This window comes from Castor canadensis, chromosome 6 (assembly GCF_047511655.1).
Source record: "Castor canadensis chromosome 6, mCasCan1.hap1v2, whole genome shotgun sequence".
Classification (NCBI taxonomy): Eukaryota; Metazoa; Chordata; class Mammalia; order Rodentia; family Castoridae; genus Castor; species Castor canadensis.
The window spans coordinates 7,408,603-7,436,545 of NC_133391.1; the positions used below are offsets into that span (position 1 = coordinate 7,408,603).

Genomic DNA, 27,943 nt, shown 5'->3' on the forward strand with positions numbered 1-27,943 from the left:
CTATACAAGAATAAATATAGAATCTTTAAATCTGTTGAACTCATCATAAGAAGAGGACTAAGGTAGAAAGGAGAACAACGGAGGAGGTGAACTAATTCGGGATATAATACATACGTACATAGAAACATCATAATGAAACTCTACAGAGATATTTTAAACAAACAAAAAATGTCTTTTTAAAAAAAATGGAGGACAGGAAGGTAAAACAGGCCCTGTCTGGAGGTTGGTACCAGTGGGATGAGGGAGAATATAAGGAAATGGTGTAGGAGGGTGAATATGTAGGAAATATTGTATATTCATGTATGAAAATGAGAATTGTTGAAACTACTCTAAGAACGGGAGGAAGAGGGGATAAAGGAGAATGATGCAGGAGTGAATTTAACTAAGATATATTGTAAGCACTTTTGTAAATGTCACAATGCACCCCCAGTACAAAAATAATATTTACTACACACCTGTGGTCCACTTAGTGGGCAAAGGGACCCAGGATAGACAAAGAGCTCACTGAGTCAGGTTGTGAGGAGCACAGGATGGCCAGGAAGAGGGGAAATTGTTCTAGAGAAGGTGGTTAAACCTTGTGTGTGCAAATGTATCTAGGAGAATTGTCCATGGCAATGGATGCCTACCTCAGCTCTTCTGTTTCTTGTAGATCAATGACAAATGTTGGATTAGAGGTTAAAGGGAAGTCTGAGATGTAAAGAATGGTGAAGCGAGATTTGTCAGATCAAGTACAAACCAGAGGATGTGAGTGAGGGTGTGATCTGAGTCACAGAATGTCAGAAGCAAAAGGATTATGCCTGGGGGCACTGGAGTGAGAAAAAACTTATAGACCAGAGTACCCAAGTCAGTGAACATGTCCCATTATGCATGGGCAGTGTAGGCAGAGGTAGAAAATTGTGACTGTACACAATCACACAGCTTTGTAAAAACCCACAGTCAGATTACAAACAATTCAAGTCATAAATCATAATAAGTCTCAGGAAATTATCTATTAACAAGTTCAATTTCATGGGCACTTAACTATCTCACAGAACAACTGTCTCAGGAATAATAATGATAAAACTCAATGAAAAAATCATAACCGTATTATCTTCTCTTTTTTTCTCAAACCACAGAGTCAACAACAATAATCACATCAACTGAAAGTAGAACAGATAACAAATACACAACAAATACAAGTGATTCCACCACCCAATCCAGTGTGTATGGCTCTACAACAGATAGAACAAATTAATCACATATAACAGCAACATTTTACAGCTACCAATTTACAGTCCTGGCTGAAGGGTCAACAACAAACCCAGGTCAATCAAGTTCAGCACAGATATTGGTGCTCACTGAAAGTCCCCAAACCACAACAAGGGATGATGGAGCTACAGCTAATCCAAGCACTCTTGCACAGAGATCCGTGTCCACTGAAAACCTCCAAACCACAGCACTAAATGAAGGCACTACAGATAGCCCAAGCAGCTCAGGTTCAGCACAGACATCAGTGTCCACTGAAAATTCCCAAACTACATCATGGGATCAAGGAGATACACCTAACTCAATCAGCCCATGTACTGCACAGATATCAGTGCCCACTGAAAGCCCCCAAACCACAGATCTGGATGAAGGAGTTAAAACTAATCCAAGCAGCTCAATTTCAGCACAGACATTTGGGTCCACTGCAAATTCCCAAACCACAGAACTGGACAAAGGAGTTACAGATAACCCAAGCAGCTCAAGTTTATATCAGAAATCAGTGCTCACTGAAAGCTCCCAAACCACCAAAATAGACGATTAGCTATAGCTAATTCAAGCAGCTCAAGTTCTGCACAGACATCAGTGTCCACTGAAAAATCTTCAAACTACAAAACTGGTTGAAGGAGTTACTGCTAACCCAAGCAGTTCAAGTTCATATCAGAAATCAGTGCTCAGTGAGAGCACCCAAACCACAGGACTGGACAAAGAAGCTACAGCCTATCCAAGCAACCAGAGTTCAGTGGAAATTAAAAGCTCCCTAACAACATTCAAGTCTCAAGAATCAACAACCTTCCCAAGCAGCACAGGCTTAGAATACACAACAGTGCCATTTGATAGATCACAAACCACAGTAGTGGATGAAAGGTGTACATTTTCCACCAGCTCAGGTTCAGAGCCCATGACAGTGATATCTGACTGCTCCCAAACCAAGAACCTGCCTGAAGGATCTACAACTGTGCCAAGCAGCTTAGGATCTCCATACAAAACTATTCTTTCTGAAAGCTCCCAAACGACAGCCTTGAAGGAAGGACCTATGACAATCCCACAAAGCCCGAGTTCCATGCACACTTCAGTGCTCACTGAAATCACCGCAACCACCATCCTGCATGCAGGATCAACATCCAACCCAACTAGTCATGGTTCAGCACAAACACCAGTGCACTCTGAGAGCTTCCAATCTATGGTCCTATCTGAGGAATCGACAACCAAACCAAGCATTCTAGCTGCAGCAAGCACAACCATGCCATCTGATAACTTCCAAACAGCTGCCTTGTCTGAAGTATCTACAATCTTTCCAAGTAGCCTAGGATCAGAACACACCATTGGAACCTCCTACAGCTACCAAATCACACTGTTTGATGAAGGATCAATAACAATGTCAAACAGCTCTGGTTCCAAATAGAATTCTTCCATCTGATAGTTCCCAAACTACAATCTAGATTGAAAGATCCACAACTTTTCCAAGGAACACTGAATTAGGACACACAACTGTGCCTTCTGACATTTCACAATCCACAGTGGTGGTTGAACTATCTACAACATTCTCAGACAGCCTGGCTTCAAAACACACAACAGTACTATCTCACAGCTACCCAACCACAGATTTGGCTGAAGAATCAACAACCATGTTAAGCAACTCAGGCTCCATATACACAAACCTTCCATCTGATAGCTATCAAACCACAATCCTTACTGAAGAATCTACAATATTTACAGGCAGCCCATGTTTAACACAGATATTGGTGGTCACTGAAAGCCCCCAAACGACAATCACGGGTGAAGAATCAACAATTAGTCCAATCAGTTCAAATTCAGTCCACACATCAGTGCCTGCTGAAACCTCCCAAACCCCAGTCACAGCTGAGGAAACTATTACCATGCCAATGATCTCAGGGTTTCCATACACAAATATTCCGAGTGACAGCTACCAAGCCACAAGCCTGAATGAGGGTTCTACGGCATTCCCTAAAAGTCCAAGTTCAGCAGAGACATCTATGCCAACTGAAATCACTGAAACCACAATCCTGCATGAAGGAACCACAACCAACTCAAGAAGCTACAATTCATCACACATAACACTGTCCTCTGAAAGCACCCAAACCATAGTTTTGATTGAAGGATGGACAGCCATCACAAGCAGTTCAGCTAGAGCAAGTACAAATTTCCCCTCACTTACCTCCCAAACTACTACCTTGACTGAAAAATCTACAGCCTTTTCAAACACCCCAGGTTTAGAACACACAAAAGTGTGGTCTGACAGCCACAAAAGGGCAGTTTTGGTTGAAGGATCAAAAATTACTGCCAGCAGCATAGCCTCCACATACACAATGTTGGCACCACAAAATGAAACTGGCACCTCAAAAATCCAGGTACTGGGTGATGAATCAACAACATTGCTCAACAAACCAAGTTCAAAACAAAAAACAGTGGCCACAGAAAGTCCCCCAAACACTCTTGTGGATGAAAAATCAACAACAAACCCAGGCAGTCCAAATTCAGCACACTTATCAGTACTAACTGAAAAAAACCAAACCTCAGTCCTGATGGAAGGATCAGCAGCCACCCCAAGCAGCGCTTCTGCAGCAGGCACAACAAAGCCATCTGACAGCTCCCACACCACAGACCTGTCTAAAGGAGCCACAACCTTCCCAAGCAGCACTGGCTCACCATATGCAACGGTGCCATCTGACAGCTCCCAAAGCACAGAGTTGGTGGGAACACCTACCACCTTCTCAAGCAGCGCAGGTTACGATGCCAGCATGGTGATGTCTGACAGTTTCCAAACGATGGGCTTGGCCAAAGAGCCTACAACCATGCCAGTTATCCCGAGTTCTTCACACACAACTCCTCTTAGTGACAGATCTCAAACCACAAGCCTGACCGAGGGATCTACAACAGTCCCAAGAAGTCCAAGTTCAGCACAGACACTTGTGCCAACTGAGAATGCTCAAACCACCATCTGGGTTGAAGGATCAACGAGCACCATCCAAGGCCTGAGTCCAGCACTCACAACTCTGTCCAGCACTCACAACTCTGCCTGAGGAAAGCTCAGACACCACAGTTCTGGTTGAGGGATGGTCAACAAACCTGAGCAGCCCGGCCGCAGTGAGAGCCACCATGTCCCCGGATAGCTCCCAGAACACCGTCTTGCCTGAACTGTCTACATCCCTTCCATCCACCCCAGGCTCAGAACATTCGACAGTGGGATCAGACAGCTTAGAAACTGCAGTTCTGGTGGTGGGATCAACAGCCCTGTCACTCAGCTCCCAGTTCGTGTCCACAGATCTTCCATCTGCTGACTCCCACACCACAGTCCTGTCTGAGGGACCTACATCCTTGTCAAGCTGCCCAAGATCAGGGCAGCCATCAGTGTCCACTGAAAGCTCTCAAGCCACCGCCTTGGCTGAAGGGTCGACAGCCAGCCCAAGCAGCCCACCTGCGTCAAGCACAATCATGTCTGCTGAGAGCTCCTAAGCCAGTGTCTTGACTGAACCGGCTACAGCTTTGCCTTCCACCCCAGGTTCACAACACACAGCAGTGATATCTGACAGCTTGCCAACAACAGCTCCTTGAGTGGGATCAATAGCCACCAAAACCACATCAAGCAGCTCACTTTTTGTATCCACTGGTCTTCTTTCCATGTTCCCAACTGAGTCTGAGGGACCAACAAGCAATGAAAGTAGGCCAAGTGCAGGAAGCACAACCATGTTCTCTGATATCTCCCACATAGTTATCTTGACTGATACATCTACAACCATTTTAAGCAACCCAAGTTCATTCCACATATCAGTGTCACCAGATACCTAGGAAACCACACTGCTGAATGAGGGATCTACAGCCTTCTTAGGAAGCCGACCTGGAGTAAGCACAAACATTGATCCTGATAGCCCTGAAGCCACTCCCTTGAGTGAGGAATCTACAACCTTTCGAAGCATCCCAGTTTCAGCACACACTTCAGTTCCATCAGATATCTCCACCACCACAGTGATGGCTGAAAGATTCACAACTTGGCCGAGTGTGGGGCAGGCTCAGCACCCACAACTGTGTTGTCAGCTACAAAACCTCAGTCTTGAGTGTAGTATGTACTGCTTTCCCGAGAAACGCAGTGTCAGCTCCCATGATAGTGTCACCACTCGCCTATGAAACCAGAGTCCTGGCTGAAGGATCTACAGCCTTCCCTGGCAGCCCACTTTTGGCACACACAACAGTCCCATTTGACAGCTCACAAACCGCAATTCTCACTGAAGGATCTACAACCTTTCCAAGCAGCCCAGGTTCAACATACACTACTCTGCCATTAGATAGCTCCACAACCTGGACAAGTGGTTTAGCACTCACAACAGTGTCATCAGATACATACAAAACCACAGTCCTGACTGAAGGATCTACAGCCTTCCCAAGCAGCCTAACTACAGCATACACAACAGTGCCCTCTGAAAGCTCTTGAATCATTGTTCTGACTGACAGACTTTCAACCTTCCCAAGCAGTCCAGCTGCTACAAGCACAACCATGGCCTCTGATAGCTTCCAAACCACTCTATTGACTGAAGCATTTACAACCTTTCCAAGCATCCCAGGCTCAGCACACACTACACTGCCATCAGATATCTCCACAATCACAGTGATGGCTGAAGGATCCACAACCTGGACAAGTGGACCTGGTTCAGCACCCACAACAGTGTCATTAGACACCTACAAACCACAGTCCTGACTGAAGATGCTACTGCTGTCCCAAGCAGCCCAACTACATCACACATATCTTTGCTCTCTGAAAGCTCCCAAACCACAGTCCCAACTGAAGGATCTATAGCCTTCCCGACCAGTCCAGCCTCAGCACCCACAAGAGTGCCATCACACACCTATAAAACCACAGTTCTGACTGAAGCATCTACAGCCTTCCTAAGCAGCCAAACTACTGCACACACACACGTCCTTTTTGACAGTTCACGAACCACAATTCTGACTGAAGAACCTACAACCTTCCCAGGCAGCCTGGGTTTGACACATACTACAGTGCAATTGAGTATCTCCACAACCACAGAGATAACTGAAGGACTAAATGAGCCTGGTTCAGTACACACAACAATGCCATCAGACACCTATAAAACTACAATCCTGACCGAAGGATCTACAGCCTTCCCAAGTAGCCCAGATTTAGCACACACAGCTATGCCAAGTGACAGCTCACAGACCACAGTTGTGTTTGATGATTCTGCCACATTCCCAACAAGTTCCAATTCAGAATACATAATAATACCATTGGACACTTCCCAAACCACCGTCTTCTCTTCTAGATCTCCAGCCTTTCCCAGCAGTCCAAGTTCAGCACACACAATAGTGCCATCTGACAGCTCAGAAACCACAGTCTTTTATGCTTCTTCTTCAACTTCTTCTGCGCTGGACTTCTCCTTCTTACCAGTCTCTGATTCTTCTTCAGCTATCACAACGTCTCCCAGTTCTTCTCCTATCTCCTCCACCTCACTTAGCTCTACTCCATATCCAGTTTCAGAGTCACACAGCAGTTTCACTGCTCATCCCTGGTTCCTAAGCAAGCCCACCACTTCTATGACGACGCAGTCTATCTCTTTGTCACCAGGTACGTTCCATGTATGTTACTTAGTGTGTCTTTCTCAGTTGTCATTCATCAGCTCTTAAAAATGTCTTTTCTTGGGCTGGAAGATTGGCTCAAGTGGTAGAGCACCTTCCTTGCCAGTGTGAGACCCTGAGTTCAAACCCTAGCACCACCCAAAAAGGTCTTTTCCTATTGTTATCACGTCTCCCTTTTCCAGCCACCCACACAGGTCCTCCACACTGATAGGTGTCGTTCTTCTTTGAATTGTGGGTCTCTTTTCTTCTTTGTCCTCTACTGTGTCTTATTTCCTTACTCCCTGTTTGTCTCCTGCTTTTCCCACTAATTCCTGGGGATGTGTGGGAACCAAGGGCTCTCTGACCTCGTACAATCTCGCTTGTTAAGTGAAATGCCTTAAGGATGAGACCTGGATGGAAGCCATTGTTTCTGTCCCTTGATGACTTTCAGAAATTCTGTCTCATCACAGGTCAATGCCAGAATGGAAACTGGAGTGGAAAACAGTGTGTCTGTGAGCAAGGCTTTACTGGTTCACAGTGCGAGTCCTTCATGTACTCCTTCCCCGTAGGTAATGACCTTCTCTGAGCCCTGCAGTCCTTCCCATGCCCCATGGTCCTTGGTTGTGTTTGAAGCATTAGCCAAACCCACTGCCTCCTTGTGCAGGGAGAAGAGGTGAGGCAACTTTTTCCCAGGCCACCTCTCAGGACATGGGTATTTTGCCTCTAGCTTCAGGGCCCTTTACAGCAGCTTTTCTCAACCTCTCGTCAGGAGGCTTCAATTTCAATCCTTTCTATTAGACTTTGAGCACATGATAAAAGAGAGAGCACACAAGGGAGGGGTGAGGATAGGTAAGACACCTAAAAAATTAGCTAGCATTTGTTGCCCTTAACGCAGAGAAATTAAAGCAGATACCTTAAAAGCAACTGAGGCCAATAGGAAAAGGGGACCAGGAAGTAGAGAAAAGGTTAGATCAAAAAGAATTAACCTAGAAGGTAACACACATGCACAGGAAATTAATGTGAGTCACCTCCCTGTATAGCTATCCTTATCTCAACCAGCAAAAACCCTTATTTCTTCCTATTATTGCTTATACTCTCTCTACAACAAAATTAGAAATAAGGGCAAAATAGTTTCTCCTGGGTATTGAGGGGATGGGGGCGAGAGGGAGGGGGTGGAGTGGGTGGTAAGGGAGGGGGTGGGGGCAGGTGGGAGAAATGACCCAAGCCTTGTATGCATGCATGAATAATAAAATAAAAAAATTCAATCCTTTCTGAAGTCCTCTGCCTAAGTCTGTCTGGGTCTCCATCCTGGTCACTAGCTTTTCATGATATTGAGAGACAAGGGACAAGTCTCGGCAATCTCCATTTGATTCTTGTGTTTCTATCCCCTCTCTTTACTTCCCTCCCATCCATGAGACCAACAGGCAGAGAATTTACTGCTTCTGGGAGAAATTTCTGAGAGGGTGCTATCTCATACATAATGTGACCTGTTCCTACAGAAATCCCAGAACTTATCAATGCTACTGTAACTGTGATAGTGAAAGTGATTTACAGGAATTTCACAGAAGACCTTACTAACACATCCTCCCAGGCATACAAGAATTTTGCTGAACTTTTCATCAATCAGGTAAGAGCAAGGGAACCCAAGATCGAGGGGAGACAGAGAGCTCATCTAAGTTCAACTCATGGCACCACTCAGTCTTCCAGAGTCCTGAGATGGGGTCTTCTGAGAGTTTCCACACTTGAGCCCTACCCCACCCATATTATGGCAGAGGAAGCTATTGGTACCTTCCCTTTTTCTTTCCTATGGGCTCCACAGAAGTGAGCCTGGGACTGTTTTGAGATGGGGAGTTTGGTCTCTGCACACTCCAGCCCTGTGATCTCAGCTATTTCTTTCAGATGAATAGAATTTACAAGGGCAGCAAACTTTCCCAGTATAAAGAGGTGGCCATTATGAAACTTCTGTGAGTATATCTGGGGAGCCTCTCCCTCTCTCTCTCCCTGCTGACCTGCTTCCTCCTGTTCTGATGGCTAGAGTATCAACGTTTGGCTGGGTTGGGGGAACCCCAGACCCCAGGCAACACCTGAAGGCTCTGAGACCATTTATTAATTCATCTGTTCCCTAATTTATTCATGTTTTTTATTCATCATTTGTTCAATCAGTCACCATTCATTATCATTTTCTTGTTCAGTCGTGTTTATTTAGTCATTCATCATTTTTTCATTTATTTGTCATTCATCATATTCATTTGTCACTTTTACCATTTATTCATTCATTCATCATTCATTCACTCAGCCAACTTTTATTAAAAGCCAGCATTGTGCTAGGTATTGGGAACACTTTAGTACAGTCTTCCTGGCACTCAGAGTGGCAGAACACAGATGATACAATGATTGTGTAGTCTGGTGAGTTATGGTAAGGGGCACAGAAGGCACAATGGGAGAAGTCCCAAAAGCAAGCTTCAAGTGGAGGGAATTCTTCCTGGGATATATAATAACTAAGTTGGGCTTGAAGGATGAGGAGGAATGAGGCAAGGTGAGGGAAGGGAGTGTGAGAGAGTTACAGCAGCAGAAGAAGATGAGAGCAAGCCCAGAGGTGAGAGAGAGGGCAGTTTCCAGGAACTTAAAAGGTGCTCAGAACAGCTGGCCATGGCAAGGCAGCACTGGTGGGAGAGGAGAATGAAAGGATGGCTCATGCCAAGTTAGTGAGACTTTAAGCATCAGCAATTTCAGTCCATGAGGGATAGTATCTGATTGCAGTGAAGATGGCTTGGTCTGGCTGCAAGGTAGGCAAGGGTCTGAACTGCAGGTGATGGTGGCAAAGCCCAGACAGATGATAGTGCAAAAGAAAAGGAATCTACTGGGGAAGATTGTGAGAGGCAAGATCTATCACAAGGGTAGCCTACTGGATTCTCTCTCACAATGGCTGTGACAGGTGACTTCTCTGGTTTCAACATCTCTCCCCTCAATGGCAACACTGGCCCTCTAACTAGAGCTTCTAGGTTTCTAACAGAATCTCCTCCTCCCTTTCCTCCTCCTCCTCATCTTCCTTGTTCTTGTCCTCCTGCTCCTCTTCCTTCTTCTCCTTTTCCCTCTCTTCTCCCACTCCCTGTCCTTTTCTTTCTTCTCCTCCTTCTCCCTCTCCTCCTCCCTCTTCTCTTCCTTCTCCTTCTCCTTCTTTTTTCTCTCCTCCTCCTCCTTCTCCTCCTTCTCTTTCTTCCCCCTCATCCTTCTCTTCTTCATCATCTTATTTTTCTTTCTCTGCCTCCTCCTTTTCCTTTCCCTTCCTTCTCCTCCTTCTTCCATGTTATGTAACTCAGGCTGGCCTCAAACCCTTGATCCTCCTTCCTCAACTTCTCAAGTGCTGGGATTTCAGGTGTGTGGCACCTTGCCCAGCAATTTTTAATTTTTTTTGAAGACCCACCACAACAGCTGCAGCATTAATATCACCACCAAAAGCTCACAGTCTGTCCATATCTTTGCCCAAGAACCTCTCTATTTGAAGAGGTGAATTTCACCCATTGACATTTATTGCAACCACTGATATTTCTGGAACTTACATTGTCTACTGCCTTCCTGGAGGTCATTAATTGCCCAAGGGAGGAACTCTATTCTTTCTTATCTCTGGGTCATATTATTGTTTTGTCTCCCATTTCTTTTGCTGCTTGGGTCCACTTGCTGGGTGGGTGGGTGACATGGGGTAAATGGCGAATCAACCCTACTTCCAGCAATGGCAGCATTGTGGTGGAAAATGATGTTGTCTTAGAGGCAAACTACACCTCCGAGTATGAGGAACTGTTTAAGACCCTCACTGAGATCGTGGAAGCCAAGATCATGAATGAAACCAGAAAAACTCAGAATGATATTTCCAAGTGCCAAGGTAGGCCCACCTGAAACTCCTTATAATTGGCGGGAAAGAAGGTCTTGGTCTCTGCCTCCCCTTCTCTTTCACTCCTTTCTTCCCGAACACCCCAGGATTCACCATAGGAATCTGGAAACCAGATCCAGCGCCTCCTTCCAGCCCCTCTCAGTCCTAGACTGAGATTGTTACTACCTCCAATGTTTCCAGCTGAGCTCACAGGCTCACCTGCATATCTGTGGGTGGGCCAAAGCCTTGTAGTGTGGAAGGCATGGGGTAGAAGAATCGGGGCGGGGGGAGGGGGGTGGCTATACCCAGGGAGGCAGAGGGAGACATTCATGTTTGTTTTTTTCTTCCACCCATCCTTGGCAGACTCCACACTGTGTTACAATGGAAATGTCACCACTGTGAATGCCCCAAAGCTGAGCTTCAATGCCCAGGGTGAGCAGCTATGTTGACCTGTGAGCAGGAAGAGGTGGAGTTTGAGCACGAAGCAGGAGTCCAGTGGGGAGCTTTAGTCAGCTTGATGTGTATTGCCCATCCCTCACTTCCCAGAGCAATGCACCCAGAAGGCTGCCAGGGACTACGCCCAATTCTTCTATGTGGATGAGGTAGACGGGAGGCTGACCTGTGTGACCAAGTGCACGGAGGGGACAAAGTCACAACTCAACTGTAACTTGGGCCAGTGCCAGCTGCAACTCCGTGGCCCCCGCTGCCTGTGAGTAACTGCCCTTTAAGTCCAGATCCACCCTGTCCTGATGGGAGGGCCCTCACCTACCCCAGAGTCACCATGGGGACAGGGTAAGGTGTAGCCATAGCTTGGAAGGTGACTCTTCCCTCTACTCCTACCCGGGTCTCCCATTGCCCCTCACTCCCCCAAGAGTGATGGGTGGACACTGATTACAGATACGGGTGTTCAATAGCCCAGTCAAGCCCTTCCTGGGAAAGTTGAAGCATCAATTTCACCTCCCTCTATCTCCTCTATTTCTATCATTAATTCCCCTTATGCCATCTCAGCCATGAGGCCATTATTACTTCTAGTTGTGGCCTAGGAGCTTAAGTTCTCCACCATAAATTAAAGTACAAAATTTAAAACACAATAACAAGTCCATGCCAGCTGCTTTGAGATTAGATGGGCAAGCATTACATAGCTAGAGGAGGCTCCAGTTCTCTGGGATTTCTCTGAGTCCTGGTCATTCTGAATTCTTGCTTTGTTGTCCCTGAGTCTCCTACCAACTTGCCGCCTTAGGGTGCCAGGGACTCAGCCTTTCTGCCACCCAGCACCTCCCCTCAGGAGAAGGATACCTGGCTTCCTTTGCTTTGGATATTAATTTTCCTTCGGGAGACTGACATGAGAGATGGCCTGAGCTTGTACGTATCTCCAGATGCCCGAACACAGACAAACACTGGTACTGGGGAGAGAACTGTGAGTTGAAAACCAGCAAGGACCTCGTGTATGGGGTCGTGGGCGCTGTGGTGGCTGTGCTTCTGGTCCTAGTGGTTGTCCTGACCATCTTTCTTGGCCGATCTCAGAGAAAACTGCTCAGGTGAGCTTCTGGAGTCAGGGCTGTGGTGGGCCCAAAGAGAAAGGATAGATGAGCAGAGACCTTCTGCAGTCACTGTCTGAATATCCCAAGATTCTGTTCCTTCCAGCTCAGCAGGTGAAGAGGCCAGCTGAGGCTAGACAGGTTGCCCATCCCTTCCACACCCTGGGTATAACCAAGGGTAGCTTTATGATATGATAAGATATATCTATTTGGCCAGGAAATGGAAACAAATCTTAAGAAGCGAAATTCGATTATGCAAAGAGATTGCCTGTGGTTTTGTTATCACCTGGGCTGCTTCAGAGCAGCACTGCCACACTAGGAAGCTGGGAATGAGCCATCTGGGGCCTGCTTCCCAGCTATAGGTGAGGTAAGATGTACCTGTGAAGAATGCAGTGACATGCTGGGTATGACACCTGGCAGGAAGTTGGCAGTTGAAAGGAACTACCCTGATTCTATTGTAATGCCCCCACTCAGGGGACTGAGGACACTCATCCTGGAAGCCTGTCCAGTTCCCTAAAGGCTGAGGAGGCCATGGTACCCTTGCTTTTCATCTCCTCCTGCCACTAACCTGGAGAACAGGACTCTCTGGAAGAGTCCAGGATTAGGAACCATTGAATTCCCTCTTGCAATTCCTGCCCCAGCTGCTCACGGTGCTTCCATCTGCAGGTGGAAGTACGATCGGTATCAAGAGTGGCAGAAGCATGGCTGCCCTGGCAGCTTCCAGAACAATGGCATTTGGGAAGGTTCTTGTCAAAGCAAAGGAGGGGTGGGTGAGAGGGGCAGAACTGAAGGGTGCAGAGAGGCAGGAAAGGTGCCCAGGCCTCTGCACTGTGGCTTGACAGGGTGTCCTGCTTGCCTTGCTGTGGCTTAGTGACAACCTGTCCTATATCTACTGCTGCATCCTGGTTTTGTGCATCTCAGTAGCTCCCTGACTCAGTCCCTCCAAAGTCCTTTAGTGACTCTCAGTCCTTTCTCAGGTTCTCTCAGTCTCCTGGGGCTTGCCCCTCTCTCCTCTTTCCCTTTGCACACACTGTGCCATCATCTGGAAAGCTCCTACCTCCCATCTCTGCAGGTCCCAATCCCACTCTGTGTCCAAGTTCTTGTTGAGATGCCACCCCCTCCATGGAGCCTCCTTGTGCATTAGCTTCCTTTGGCTCATGCGGCCATTATGCTGTCTACATGGATCTCTGTCCACATAAAACACTTTTCACAGCAGTGTGGCTCACCTCTGCTCAGTCCCTGCCCTGAGCAAGTCCAGCCTTCCCACATCAATTCTTCTTGACTGCCCTGTGCACTGGGGTGGCTAAGAGCCAGCTCCTGTCCCAAGAGAGCACCCTGGCAAGGGTGTGAGACACCCACTCTGTTGAGTGATGGTAGGGCCATGGCCAAGACATGACCAGAGCACAGGGATAGACTTGGCCCAGCCAGGAGGTGTTGCCTGAGTTGAGTCTGGTTCTCTGAGCACTGAGTCAGAAATGGTTTCCTGCTGCCACAAACAGTCCCTGAGGGGACAGGGAAAGGGCATCCCAGGCAGGATCCATTCAGGAGGATTTGAGGGGGCAGCACTAAAGCTGGGGACCAGGTGACAGGATAGGAAGCTTAGGGGAAGAAGGGGAAAGGCGGCAGCCAGGTGAGGCAGCTGGACCTGAGCTCTGACTGCTAGAGGCTTGAGAAGGGAGTGGTGAGGGAGGATTCTCGGGGCACCTGAGCTGTGCCTGGGGCCTGAGATGGGTGTCCATGAGAGAAGTAGAAGGTAGAATAGAATTGGGGGCCTGGTGTGCCTTGCTGTGGCTTAGTTGTTGAGAGGGAGAGGTCTGTTGCCTGACTGATGGTGGCACTGGGCGTTATCAGCTCAGGGTGGAAGAAGGTGGGAATGGGACATGAGGGGAGTGGGGACTGGGACTCCAGGAGCCTCCTAAAAGGACAGGCAGAACAGGAGACCCTCTGAGGAGACAGCACTGTAATGGTGGAGACAGGCAGATGTCACTATTCCTGGAGGTCAGGAGGGAAGGAGGCAGGGCTTGCAGGATCAGGAAGTGAGTGTTATGCACAAGAACCAGAGAGAGAGGGAGAGAAGATTGTGGGCAGAGCTGAGCTCTGTCTGCTGTAGTTACTGTTGCTATGGAGCTTGGTGGGATGGGGACACCTGTGACTCAAGTGGCTTTCTCCTACTCCACCCAGATTGGGACCTGGAACCCATGACTGCCCCAGGACCTTGGCAGTGGCCTGAGCTCTCCATGGCTGACTTTTGCCCCTTGTCATATGGTGTGCGAGGTGGGTATGGGGGCTGCAGCTATGTGTCCTTCCCATCCCTGGCTCACAATGGGGTAGCTTCCTAGGCTTACTTCACAACCGAGGCCCCTTCAAGGAGCTGAATGGCAGAAGCCCTCTCTTCCTTTCTCTGGACCTCCTCCTCTCCCTCTCCCTCCCTCCACCAGTGTCTCCCAGCCTCCTCAGGGCTCCCTCTCACTCCATATCTCTCCCCACAGGCAGGAATCTGAAGGAGGACAAGTTCAGCCTTGAAAAAGGACACAGCCACTTCCAGCCAGCCCTGGAGAATATTGACCCCAGCACAGAGGTGACTCAGGCAAGAGCTGGCTCTCCCCTGGGTCTCCCCACCTCCCCTGAGGCTTCTCCCCATTCCTGGGCTGCCCCTTGGCCTTCGCCTGTCTCTCTCACCCCCAGCTCCACGTTCAGAGGCCAATAGTGATGACAGGCACTCCATGAGAGGAACAGGGTCTCCAACCCCTCATCTGGATTTGGATAAGAGAATAACAGACAGCCCACCAGAGGTGCCCCTGGGTGGCCAAGAGGAAACATACCAGGCTGAGTGGCTCTGTGGTTCTACTCAGAAGTGACAGACTTGGCTGGTAGTCCCTTGTTGTGGTCTCTGAAGAGGCAGTGGGGTCTGTGTGCCAGCTTTTCTCCTCCTTCACCTTCACCCTCACCCTCCATTAAGAGGTCTAAGGTTCCCTGGCATCCTTGTTTGCTCCTGGGTGATTCCTACTCTGGTATTTCGTTATCAATAAAAGCAATTCTTAAAGTGCAGAGTGACATCAGAGGGTTTCTTTCCTCCCTCTCCAAGGAGTTGGCTTCAGGCCTGGGTTTGCGGGGAGGTAAGAAGATAGGGTGCGTTTTGTGTGTGTGGAGCTGCAAGTGAAGTGTCCTTCCTGGGCCTGGCGAAGGCAATTCTCACTGTGCTTTGACATGAACCCATGGTCTGCTCCAGCCAGGGCAGGGCCAGGCCCACCTCTACCTGAGGTCTCTGGGGCACTGGACAAACCCAGGGTCAGGTCCTGAGGATAGAAGACCTCAGGCCCCAAGAGTGAGGAGTGGGAGACCCCAAAAGGTTAAGGAGAGAGACTTTAGTCTGATGACCTTGGGAGTGGGCAAGGTCAGTCCAGATGGCCAAGGTGTGTTTGTTGGGAAGCATGTTCACCCTGATTGTAAAGACTCTAGAGCTCCCAGTCATCCCAAGGCTGGGCACTGCCCAGATGTGCCAATGACTTGTGCCTCATATCCTGTTGAAGTACCCATAGGGCAGAGGACAGGCTTGAGTAAGGGTCTCCTCGACAGAGGCTAGAGACCAACCCAAGTTGTCTTTGTCTACTGCTTAGGCTGGGCCCTGACTGTCCACCTCGTTCTGGAAGCTCTTCTCTCTTCTCTCTGCCTGCTTCAGGGCCTGTAATGCACTTCCTTTAAGGTAATAAATCAGATTACCTCATACCTAAATGCTGTCTGGCCCAAGCGGTAACTCCTCCCTATGCCCTTTGGCCTGTATCCCTGGTCGTAAGGGAAGTTCCCAGATTGGCTCAGGCTCATACTGGTCCCCAGAATCTCAGTATCTCAGGGGTCAAAGGTCTCCAGGGCCTTTTTATGTCTGAGGTTCCCTGGATGATAATCATTTTGCCAGCTTCCAAGAAGTGTGAAGGGCAGGTGGAACCTTCAGCGCTCTGATGCCAAGGCTGAGGACAGTGGTTTTCTGTCTGCTCACCCTCGTACCCCAGCTCCTGCCCAATCACAATGCTGTCAGCATGGGTAAGTGACCCCCTAGGCCTGCTGCTTTCTGAACCTTCTCATCCCCAGGGCAGGGCTGCCTCCTGGTACTCAGGTGAGGAATGCCTTCTACTTGGATGGCATCCTTATTTCACCCCCCACGCCCCTACTTTTCTCTCTCGTCCTGAGCTTTAGGGCAAGTGCAGGGCTTTTGAACTTCCTCCTCCTTGGCCTTTCTGAGCTGTTACTTCTCCAGGTGGTGAGAGTTAATAACATCTATTTGTTGATCCAATTGCTTTGAGGATTAAACAGAAACCTCTAGACAGGATCCCTGGCAAAGGACAGATGCTCAACCAATGTTAGAGCCCATCTTTACTTGGTAAATGTCCCCATCCAATACCCTCTCACTTCCTGTCCCTAAACCAAATGCCCCATAACACAAGGAGAATAACACCATGAAGTTCTGCCTCCTCTAACTTTCATCCTAGCTGTTTCTGCCTCACCCCACCCTGGTCTATTACCCTGAGGATGTCACAGGACTGAGGCCAAGATGGGACTTAGGGACTTCAGATTCAAATCCTACCAGGAACAAGCTGTGTGGCATGGGGCCATTTTGTTCCTCTCTGTCCTTAGTCAAGGCTTGGGACCTCTAACAATCTTTTCATCTTAGTTGTTTTGGTATTCTTGGCCATGGAGACCAGGCTCAGGGCAGTGGGAAATGACAGTGGGTCCTTGCCAGACCCTCAAGAGCTCCCTCCACCCCCGAGAAGGAGGGAGGGGAACCAAGGTAGAAACGAAACCCCCGGTCTCAGCATTCCTTCCCACCAAAATATCACTTTGGGAGGGCCTGAGTGGAAAGAGAGGACTTGGCCCAGTGTCAGAGGCTCATGCCTGTAATCCTAGCTCCTTGGGAGGCTGAGATCAGAAGGATTGAGGTTAAAGGCCAGCCCCCAGCAAATAGTTCTTTGTGAGACCCCATCTCCAAAATAACCAGAGCAAAATGGGCTGGAGGTGTGGCTCAAGCAGTCCAGCTGCTTTGCAGGCACAAAACTCTAAGCTCAAACCCCAGTGCCACAAAAAGGTGGGGAGTGGAGCTTGGGGACAGAAGAAGAGTTCTCTTGCCCAGCCTTACAGGTGTCATCTCAGCAAGCCCGCCTTGCACTTTGCTCTGCCTTGAGCTCATTTTCCCAGAAAACTAGGGGCTCCCGGACCCCAGGCCACAGCTTCTGCTAGCTGTTCTCTAAGGACACAGGGTAGGAAAGGAGAGAAGTACAGCTGACATAACCCTTGATCAGGGGACCTCTATTTTTTTGTTGTTGTGTTACTGGGGTTTGAACTCAGGGCCCACGACCTGAGCCACTCCACCAGTCCTTTATTTTTGAGGGGGGGGGGATGATGTTTTTTTTTTACTTTTGAGATGGGGTCTAGTAAACTATTTGCCTGGGCATTTCAAACTGTGATCCTCCTGATCTCTGCCTCCTGAGTAACTAGGTTTACAGGTGTGAGCCACCGGCATCTGGCCTACCAGGGGTCTCTAATGGGGCATTAGAGCCACTATAGGGCCTCAGTATGGAAAAGCTTTCCTGACCACTCTATGTTCTTTTTCCTCTGCTTCTCCTTTCTCTTTTTTCTGGATACTCTCTTTCTTGATCTTTTGATCTCCCCACATCTTCCTTGTTTCCTCTTGATGTCTTCCAACTTACTGTGACTCATTAATCTTTAACCTCGGTCTTCCCCTCTGTAAAATGGGAGTTTTCCGACTCTCCTCTCCTGCTAAGCAGGATTCTGGAGTCTTCTACCCTTCCTCTAACCCTGTGTGAGTCTGGCATTAGCTGGCCTCTGGGGCCTTAGCCAGCATTGAGTAGCATCTGATCCTTTCGTGTCCCCTCTCCAGGGACCCAGAGCCCCACCTGTCCTTAAAGCCATTGAACTGGGGATGATAAAAAAGGCTGTAGGCCTGGAGAAAGAATTTAGTAACCTCAGCCTAGCCCTTCTTGGAAGAGTCCTGTCACCTTCCCATATTTCTGGGTATATAGCATATAAATGAAACAGTGTCCTCTGGGCTGGCGATGACCTGTACAACTTTGGCCAGTGCTTTCTGCTCTCCACACCCAACATGAATATGACAAAGGCCTGGGGTGCAGTCACTTGTCCACAACGTGTATCCCACTGCCCTTCCTCATCTTCATGACCCAGGCATTATACCCACCCCTTATTCCCACCACCATCCCACCTTTGGGGCTGTTGAATGGTCTGGAATGACCTGGGCATCTTACAGCAATGGAAATTTATCATGTCACAGTTCTGCCTAGAAGCTTAGGTCCCAGGGCTCAACAGCACCATGACTCCTCTGAAGGTGGTAGGGGAGGGTCTGTCCCAGGCCCCTTTCCCAACCTCTGCTGGCTCCTGGCAATCGCTGGTACTCATTGCCTTGTGGATAAATCACCCCAATCTCTGTCTTCTCCTTCCTGTGACATGACTCTTTGTGTACATGTTTGTGTCTGTGTTCAAATTTCTCCATTTTATAAGGACACCACTCATATTGGATTAAGGCCTATGCTGAATGACCTCAGTCTAACTTGATCACCTGCAAAGACTATATGTCCAGCCAGGGTGGGCTGCTGGTGCTGTAATTCCAACACTCCTCATATTTCTGGGCTGAAGTAAAGCATGCTGGACTCCAAGACTGGGTCAAGTCTTCTTCTACTTGGACCCTTGGACAGGCCTCTTAGTCTCTGTCCATGTCTCTTCTCCTGTGTGAAGTGGGGATGACACTAACTACCCTGTGTACTCCAGGGTGTCTTGACGTTCAAAGTAGACAATGTCTTTGAAAACACATTTGAAGCTGTAATATGCTGATCAAGTATGTGTGGTTGACTAGTTGTCTCTTTCTGGGACCTGCTCTAATGGAGGGCAATGGATAGGAGATGTCTGTGTTTGCCCCAGAGGCTTCACAGGAGAACAATGTCACTATCTGGTCAATATCTGGCAGAATGGGGTCTCCTGGGATGGGATCAGGTGCCAGTGTACCAGGCTCCACTCTGGATCAAGGTGTGAGAATATGGTTGAAAGCACTGAGATAGGCAAGTGAAATCCAGTGGCCTCCCCTCCCCAACACCAGGTCCAGCAATCCACATTAAACACCTACTCCTGCCCCACCAGGGTCAGGCTAAGAGTTTGGCTTCTTCTGGGCCTCTTTCTTCAAGCTAGTTTTATGAAAATTAAAAACACTAAAAAAGAATAAATCAACAAGTTATATTTTGGAAGAAAATACAAATTTGGCACAGAATTTTATCATAAAATATGCTTAAAACAAAGTAGTAAAAAGCAGGCATGGTGGTACACATCTGTAATCCCAGCACCCAGGAGGCTAAAGATCAAGAGTTTGAGACCAGCCTGAATTACATAGTGAGACTGTCTCAAAAATCAAAAACAAAACCAAAAACATATGTCAAAATACGGTCATCTCTGAGGTCCTGAAATTGTAACAGAAAGGAATGAGAGGAGATCCCACAGGTAGGAGAAAGGAATTTATTTATTTACTTTATTTATTTATTTGATTCTGGGGATCTAATCCAGGGCCTCCCTCATGCTAGGTAAGTGCTCTACTACTGAGTGATAGCCCCAGCCCATGGCCTTTGTCTAAAAAGTAATTGCTATTAGTCAGAAAAAAGTGAGAGGGAGGGAGGTAGTGGGTGGACCCAGCAGCTCTTGCCTCCTTCTCTTCCCAAATCATCCCTTCCATGCCCTCCAGTGAGGAGCCAGCTGCCTTGTCTGCTGGGCCTCAACCTGAGATCTAAATGAACTCTTTCATCTTTAACTTGGATAATCTATATCTCTGTACTTGATCAAAATTAAGGATGATACGAACCCCAGAAAATAGTGGCTGCGTAGTTGGTTGTGGATTTTATCACTCTTAGTTTTAACACTAATAAAAGCAATCAAATGACAACCAACAAGAAAACATAATGGAGACTATGATAATGACTGTTCATTGTGACTGATGGTTTCAGCTCCCAGCCCTGTCCAAGGCCTGACCCCTTCTCTCACCTCAGTCCCCCATCCCCCACTACCACAAAGCTAGAGCTTCCTTTGTACTTCATCCTCTTCCCACCACTCATGGGTCAATTAGTGGGGTCAGGGTCTGCTGGGTAGGGTGGGGGAAGATGCTAACTGTGAACATTTGGACTCCTCTAATTGCTACAGTTTACCTAAAGAGCCAGGAACAAGCAGTGATGGGATGGGCCAGTTCTAGGAAGCTCTGTTGCCTGGCCTAGGCCATAAGGACAACTGGTTCTGGCAGCCATCAGGCACACTTAGCCACCACCACATGCTTTTCCTCCCTATCCCCAACCCAGCCACTAGCATCTCATCAACCAAGAGACTTCAGGAAACTACCAGTAGCAAGATGATGACGGACTTAGGCCTCTCACCTGGCTCTAGGCGGCATTGACTATTATTTGCAGGGCTCAATGAAATTTGAACCTGCAGGGCCTTTTATTCAAAGATTATTAAGAACTCCAATAGAAAATCATGAAACCAAACAACAGACCTTCCAAGCACAGGGTTTTGCCAGAAGGATGCTCAGCAGCTAGGCAATCAGAAGCTGGAGGGCTCAGGGGTACAGCACATGTTCAGCACACATGAGGCGCTGGGTTTAATCCCTAATTCTCAAAAAAACCCATTTTGTTTTTAAAAAACTGATCAAAACATACCTTCCTAATCATAGTTATTTCCCCTACTGTTGTGCAAACACGACGGGAGGTGTTTGAAAACATTTTAGTGTTTCTTTAAGCATTTTTTGGTCTATATCTCAGAATGGGGGATTAGTATAGGGTTTTTTTGTTTACTGTTTTTTTTTTTAACATTTCTTTAACCATTTTCAACACTTTAACCTGCTCCAGGCAGCAGTACCATTGAAAACACTTCTACTTTCATGACTATGCTCTCTACACGTACAGTTGACACCACCACACCTGTGACAACCACTATAGTTGATGGCACATCTACAACTGACAAAGAAACCAGCACTACTTTTCTTTCAACAACAGACGGGAGCACACTGTCATCCACTGTTGTATTCAGCAGCACCCCAGTAGGCACTTCCACTGAGGTGAGCACACCCTCAACTACTCCTGTGGAAACTGTCACACCTGTACAGACCTCCACCGAGGCCAGCTCCTCACCTTCAACTGTGGAAGGCTCTACCAGCCCTCTTCATCCAACAACAGGAGAAATCACTCCATCTTCCACTGTTCTAGCCAGCACCACCTCCTTTATCACTTCCACAGATGTCATCACACGGCACAGCAATATTGTTGATAACACCACGGCTGTGGAAACCACTACTGAAGCCAGCACACCTACAACTAGGGAAGTCACAACCACCACAGTTCCTACAACAACAACGGAGAGCACGCAGTCGTCCACCGCTCTGGTTGGTAGCACCCCTTTAATCACTTCTACTGAGGTTGCTACACACTCATCCACTCCTGTGGAAACCAGCACACCTGTCTGGACCTCCACTGAAACCAGCTCCACTCCTCCAACTCTTGAAGCTACCTCTGGACCTGTTACCCTAACAACAGAAGGAAGCATTCCATCATCCACTCGTGAGGCCAATACCACCTTGGTCACCACTTCCACAGAGATCAGCACACATTCCACCACTCCTGTTGACACCACCACACCTGTGGGAACCAGTACAGAGGTTGGCACACCTACAACTGTGGAAGAACCCAGTACTAGTTTTCCTCCAACAACAGAAGGGAGTACACTGTCCTCTACTGCTGTATTCAGCAGCACACCAGTAGGCACTTCCACTGAGGTGACCACACCCTCAACCACTCCTGTTGAATCTATCGCACCTGCCCACACCTCCACTGAGGGCAGCTCCTCCCCTTCAAGTGTGGAAGGCCCTACCAGCTCTTTTCATCCAACAACAGGAGAAATCACTCCATCTTCCACTGTTCTAGTCAGCACCATCTCCTTTATCACTTCCACAGATGTCTCCACACCCTACAGCACTCCTGTTGATACCACCACTGCTGTTGGAACCACTAGTGAAGGTAGCACACCTTCAACTTTGGAAATCACAGCCACGACTGTTCCCACAAAACCAGAGGAGAGCACGCAGTCATCCACCGCTCTGGCCAGTAGCACCCCATTTATCACTTCTACTGAAGTTGCTATACCCTCATCCACTCCTGTGCAAACCAGCACACCTGTCTGGACCTCCACTGAAGCCAGCTCCACTCCTCCAACTCTTGAAGCTACTTCTCGACCTGTTACTCTAACAACAGAAGGAAGCATTACATCATCCACTCCTGTGGCCAGTACTATCTTGGTGACCACTTCCACAGAGATCAGCACACATTCCAGCACTTCTGTCGACACCACCACACCTGTGGGAACCACTACAGAGGCTGGCACATCTGCAACTGTGGAAGAAACCGGCACTAGTTTTCCTCCAACCACAGAAGGGAACACACTGTCATCCACTGCTGTATTCAGCAGCACCCCAGTAGGCACTTCCACTGAGGTGAGCACACCCTCAACTACTCCTGTGGAAACTGTCACACCTGTACAGACCTCCACCGAGGCCAGCTCCTCACCTTCAACTGTGGAAGGCTCTACCAGCCCCTTTCATCCAACAACAGGAGAAATCACCCCATCTACCACTGTTCTAGTCAGCACCACGTCCTTTATCACTTCCACAGATGTCACCACACGGCATAGCAATCTTGTTGATACCACCACGGCTGTGGAAACCACTACTGAAGCCAGCACACCTACAACTAGGGAAGTCACAACCACCACAGTTCCTACAACAACAACGGAGAGCACGCAGTCGTCCACCGCTCTGGTTGGTAGCACCCCTTTAATCACTTCTACTGAGGTTGCTACACACTCATCCACTCCTGTGGAAACCAGCACACCTGTCTGGACCTCCACTGAAACCAGCTCCACTCCTCCAACTCTTGAAGCTACCTCTGGACCTGTTACCCTAACAACAGAAGGAAGCATTCCATCATCCACTCGTGAGGCCAATACCACCTTGGTCACCACTTCCACAGAGATCAGCACACATTCCACCACTCCTGTTGACACCACCACACCTGTGGGAACCAGTACAGAGGTTGGCACACCTACAACTGTGGAAGAACCCAGTACTAGTTTTCCTCCAACAACAGAAGGGAGTACACTGTCCTCTACTGCTGTATTCAGCAGCACCCCAGTAGGCACTTCCACTGAGGTGACCACACCCTCAACCACTCCTGTTGAATCTATCACACCTGCCCACACCTCCACTGAGGGCAGCTCCTCCCCTTCAAGTGTGGAAGGCCCTACCAGCTCTTTTCATCCAACAACAGGAGAAATCACTCCATCTTCCACTGTTCTAGTCAGCACCACCTCCTTTATCACTTCCACAGATGTCTCCACACCCTACAGCACTCCTGTTGATACCACCACTGCTGTTGGAACCACTAGTGAAGGTAGCACACCTTCAACTTTGGAAATCACAGCCACGACTGTTCCCACAAAACCAGAGGAGAGCACGCAGTCATCCACCGCTCTGGCCAGTAGCACCCCATTTATCACTTCTACTGAAGTTGCTATACCCTCATCCACTCCTGTGCAAACCAGCACACCTGTCTGGACCTCCACTGAAGCCAGCTCCACTCCTCCAACTCTTGAAGCTACTTCTCGACCTGTTACTCTAACAACAGAAGGAAGCATTCCATCATCCACTCCTGTGGCCAGTACTATCTTGGTGACCACTTCCACAGAGATCAGCACACATTCCAGCACTTCTGTTGACACCACCACACCTGTGGGAACCACTACAGAGGCTGGCACATCTGCAACTGTGGAAGAAACCGGCACTAGTTTTCCTCCAACCACAGAAGGGAACACACTGTCATCCACTGCTGTATTCAGCAGCACCCCAGTAGGCACTTCCACTGAGGTGAGCACACCCTCAACTACTCCTGTGGAAACTGTCACACCTGTACAGACCTCCACCGAGGCCAGCTCCTCACCTTCAACTGTGGAAGGCTCTACCAGCCCCTTTCATTCAACAACAGGAGAAATCACCCCATCTACCACTGTTCTAGTCAGCACCACGTCCTTTATCACTTCCACAGATGTCACCACACGGCATAGCAATCTTGTTGATACCACCACGGCTGTGGAAACCACTACTGAAGCCAGCACACCTACAACTAGGGAAGTCACAACCACCACAGTTCCTACAACAACAAAGGAGAGCACGCAGTGGTCCACCGCTCTGGTCGGTAGCACCCCTTTAATCACTTCTACTGAGGTTGCTACACCCTCATCCACTCCTGTGGAAACCAGCACACCTGTCTGGACCTCCACTGAAACCAGCTCCACTCCTCGAACTCTTGAAGCTACCTCTGGACCTGTTACCCTAACAACAGAAGGAAGCATTCCATCATCCACTCGTGAGGCCAATACCACCTTGGTCACCACTTCCACAGAGATCAGCACACATTCCACCACTCCTGTTGACACCACCACAGCTGTGGGAACCAGTACAGAGGTTGGCACACCTACAACTGTGGAAGAACCCAGTACTAGTTTTCCTCCAACAACAGAAGGGAGTACACTGTCCTCTACTGCTGTATTCAGCAGCACCCCAGTAGGCACTTCCACTGAGGTGACCACACCCTCAACCACTCCTGTTGAATCTATCACACCTGCACACACCTCCACTGAGGGCAGCTCCTCCCCTTCAAGTGTGGAAGGCCCTACCAGCTCTTTTCATCCAACAACAGGAGAAATCACTCCATCTTCCACTGTTCTAGTCAGCACCACCTCCTTTATCACTTCCACAGATGTCTCCACACCCTACAGCACTCCTGTTGATACCACCACTGCTGTTGGAACCACTAGTGAAGGTAGCACACCTTCAACTTTGGAAATCACAGCCACGACTGTTCCCACAAAACCAGAGGAGAGCACGCAGTCGTTCACCGCTCTGGCCAGTAGCACCCCATTTATCACTTCTACTGAAGTTGCTATACCCTCATCCACTCCTGTGCAAACCAGCACACCTGTCTGGACCTCCACTGAAGCCAGCTCCACTCCTCCAACTCTTGAAGCTACTTCTCGACCTGTTACTCTAACAACAGAAGGAAGCATTCCATCATCCACTCCTGTGGCCAGTACTATCTTGGTGACCACTTCCACAGAGATCAGCACACATTCCAGCACTTCTGTTGACACCACCACACCTGTGGGAACCACTACAGAGGCTGGCACATCTGCAACTGTGGAAGAAACCGGCACAAGTTTTCCTCCAACCACAGAAGGGAACACACTGTCATCCACTGCTGTATTCAGCAGCACCCCAGTAGGCACTTCCACTGAGGTGAGCACACCCTCAACCACTCCTGTGGAAACTGTCACACCTGTACAGACCTCCATCGAGGCCAGCTCCTCACCTTCAACTGTGGAAGGCTCTACCAGCACTCTTCATCCAACAACAGGAGAAATCACTCCATCTTCCACTGTTCTAGCCAGCACCACGTCCTTTATCACTTCCACAGATGTCACCACATGGCATAGCAATCTTGTTGATACCACCACTGCTGTGGAAACCACTACTGAAGCCAGCACACCTACAACTAGGGAAGTCACAACCACCACAGTTCCTACAACAACAAAGGAGAGCACGCAATCGTCCACCGCTCTGGTCGGTAGCACCCCTTTAATCACTGCTACTGAGGTTGCTACACCCTCATCCACTCCTGTGGAAACCAGCACACCTGTCTGGACCTCCACTGAAACCAGCTCCACTCCTCCAACTCTTGAAGCTACCTCTGGACCTGTTACCCTAACAACAGAAGGAAGCATTCCATCATCCACTCGTGAGGCCAATACCACCTTGGTCACCACTTCCACAGAGATCAGCACACATTCCACCACTCCTGTTGACACCACCACACCTGTGGGAACCAGTACAGAGGTTGGCACACCTACAACTGTGGAAGAACCCAGTACTAGTTTTCCTCCAACAACAGAAGGGAGTACACTGTCCTCTACTGCTGTATTCAGCAGCACCCCAGTAGGCACTTCCACTGAGGTGACCACACCCTCAACCACTCCTGTTGAGTCTATAACACCTATCCACACCTCCACTGAGGGCAGCTCCTCCCCTTCAAGTGTGGAAGGCCCTACCAGCTCTTTTCATCCAACAACAGGAGAAATCACTCCATCTTCCACTGTTCTAGTCAGCACCACCTCCTTTATCACTTCCACAGATGTCTCCACACCCTACAGCACTCCTGTTGATACCACCACTGCTGTTGGAACCACTAGTGAAGGTAGCACACCTTCAACTTTGGAAATCACAGCCACGACTGTTCCCACAAAACCAGAGGAGAGCACGCAGTCGTCCACCGCTCTGGCCAGTAGCACCCCATTTATCACTTCTACTGAAGTTGCTATACCCTCATCCACTCCTGTGCAAACCAGCACACCTGTCTGGACCTCCACTGAAGCCAGCTCCACTCCTCCAACTCTTGAAGCTACTTCTCGACCTGTTACTCTAACAACAGAAGGAAGCATTCCATCATCCACTCCTGTGGCCAGTACTATCTTGGTGACCACTTCCACAGAGATCAGCACACATTCCAGCACTTCTGTTGACACCACCACACCTGTGGGAACCACTACAGAGGCTGGCACATCTGCAACTGTGGAAGAAACCGGCACAAGTTTTCCTCCAACCACAGAAGGGAACACACTGTCATCCACTGCTGTATTCAGCAGCACCCCAGTAGGCACTTCCACTGAGGTGAGCATACCCTCAACCACTCCTGTGGAAACTGTCACACCTGTACAGACCTCCACCGAGGACAGCTCCTCACCTTCAACTGTGGAAGGCTCTACCAGCCCCTTTCATCCAACAACAGGAGAAATCACCCCATCTACCACTGTTCTAGTCAGCACCACCTCCTTTATCACTTCCACAGATGTCACCACATGGCATAGCAATCTTGTTGATACCACCACGGCTGTGGAAACCACTACTGAAGCCAGCACACCTACAACTAGGGAGGTCACAACCACCACAGTTCCTACAACAACAAAGGAGAGCACGCAGTCGTCCACCGCTCTGGTCGGTAGCACCCCTTTAATCACTTCTACTGAGGTTGCTACACCCTCATCCACTCCTGTGGAAACCAGCACACCTGTCTGGACCTCCACTGAAACCAGCTCCACTCCTCCAACTCTTGAAGCTACCTCTGGACCTGTTACCCTAACAACAGAAGGAAGCATTCCATCATCCACTCGTGAGGCCAATACCACCTTGGTCACCACTTCCACAGAGATCAGCACACATTCCACCACTCCTGTTGACACCACCACACCTGTGGGAACCACTACAGAGGCTGGCACATCTACAACTGTGGAAGAAACCGGCACTAGTTTTCTTTCAACCACAGAAGGGAACACACTGTCATCCACTGCTGTATTCAGCAGCACCCCAGTAGGCACTTCCACTGAGGTGAGCACACCCTCAACCACTCCTGTGGAAACTGTCACACCTTTACAGACCTCCACTGAGGCCAGCTCCTCACCTTCAACTGTGGAAGGCTCTACCAGCCCCTTTCATCCAACAACAGGAGAAATCACCCCATCTACCACTGTTCTAGTCAGCACCACGTCCTTTATCACT

The 27,943-nt window shown here is 48.8% G+C and overlaps 2 protein-coding genes across 2 annotated transcripts in view; both read left to right on the top strand.

Annotated features, from left to right (window-relative positions):
- The first annotated feature begins 3,788 nt into the window (after positions 1-3,788).
- On the top strand, positions 3,789-15,253 carry LOC141424246 (uncharacterized). The gene is given in 13 exon segments (XM_074077805.1): positions 3,789-4,236; positions 4,529-4,700; positions 5,133-5,260; positions 5,673-5,822; positions 7,302-7,400; positions 8,331-8,458; positions 8,731-8,795; positions 10,560-10,711; positions 11,063-11,131; positions 11,246-11,408; positions 12,076-12,237; positions 12,904-12,980; positions 14,727-15,253. Coding segments are annotated over 13 exon segments (2,031 nt in total). The 3' UTR covers positions 14,945-15,253.
- An 894-nt stretch (positions 15,254-16,147) lies between these two features.
- Positions 16,148-27,943, top strand: part of LOC109698111 (uncharacterized) — a 37,424-nt gene continuing 25,628 nt past the window's right edge. The window contains exons 1-2 of the mRNA XM_074077806.1: positions 16,148-16,275; positions 21,138-27,772. Of these exons, the coding sequence (XP_073933907.1) occupies positions 16,194-16,275; positions 21,138-27,772 (6,717 nt within the window). The 5' untranslated portion in view covers positions 16,148-16,193. The remainder of the gene's footprint in view (positions 16,276-21,137; positions 27,773-27,943) is intronic.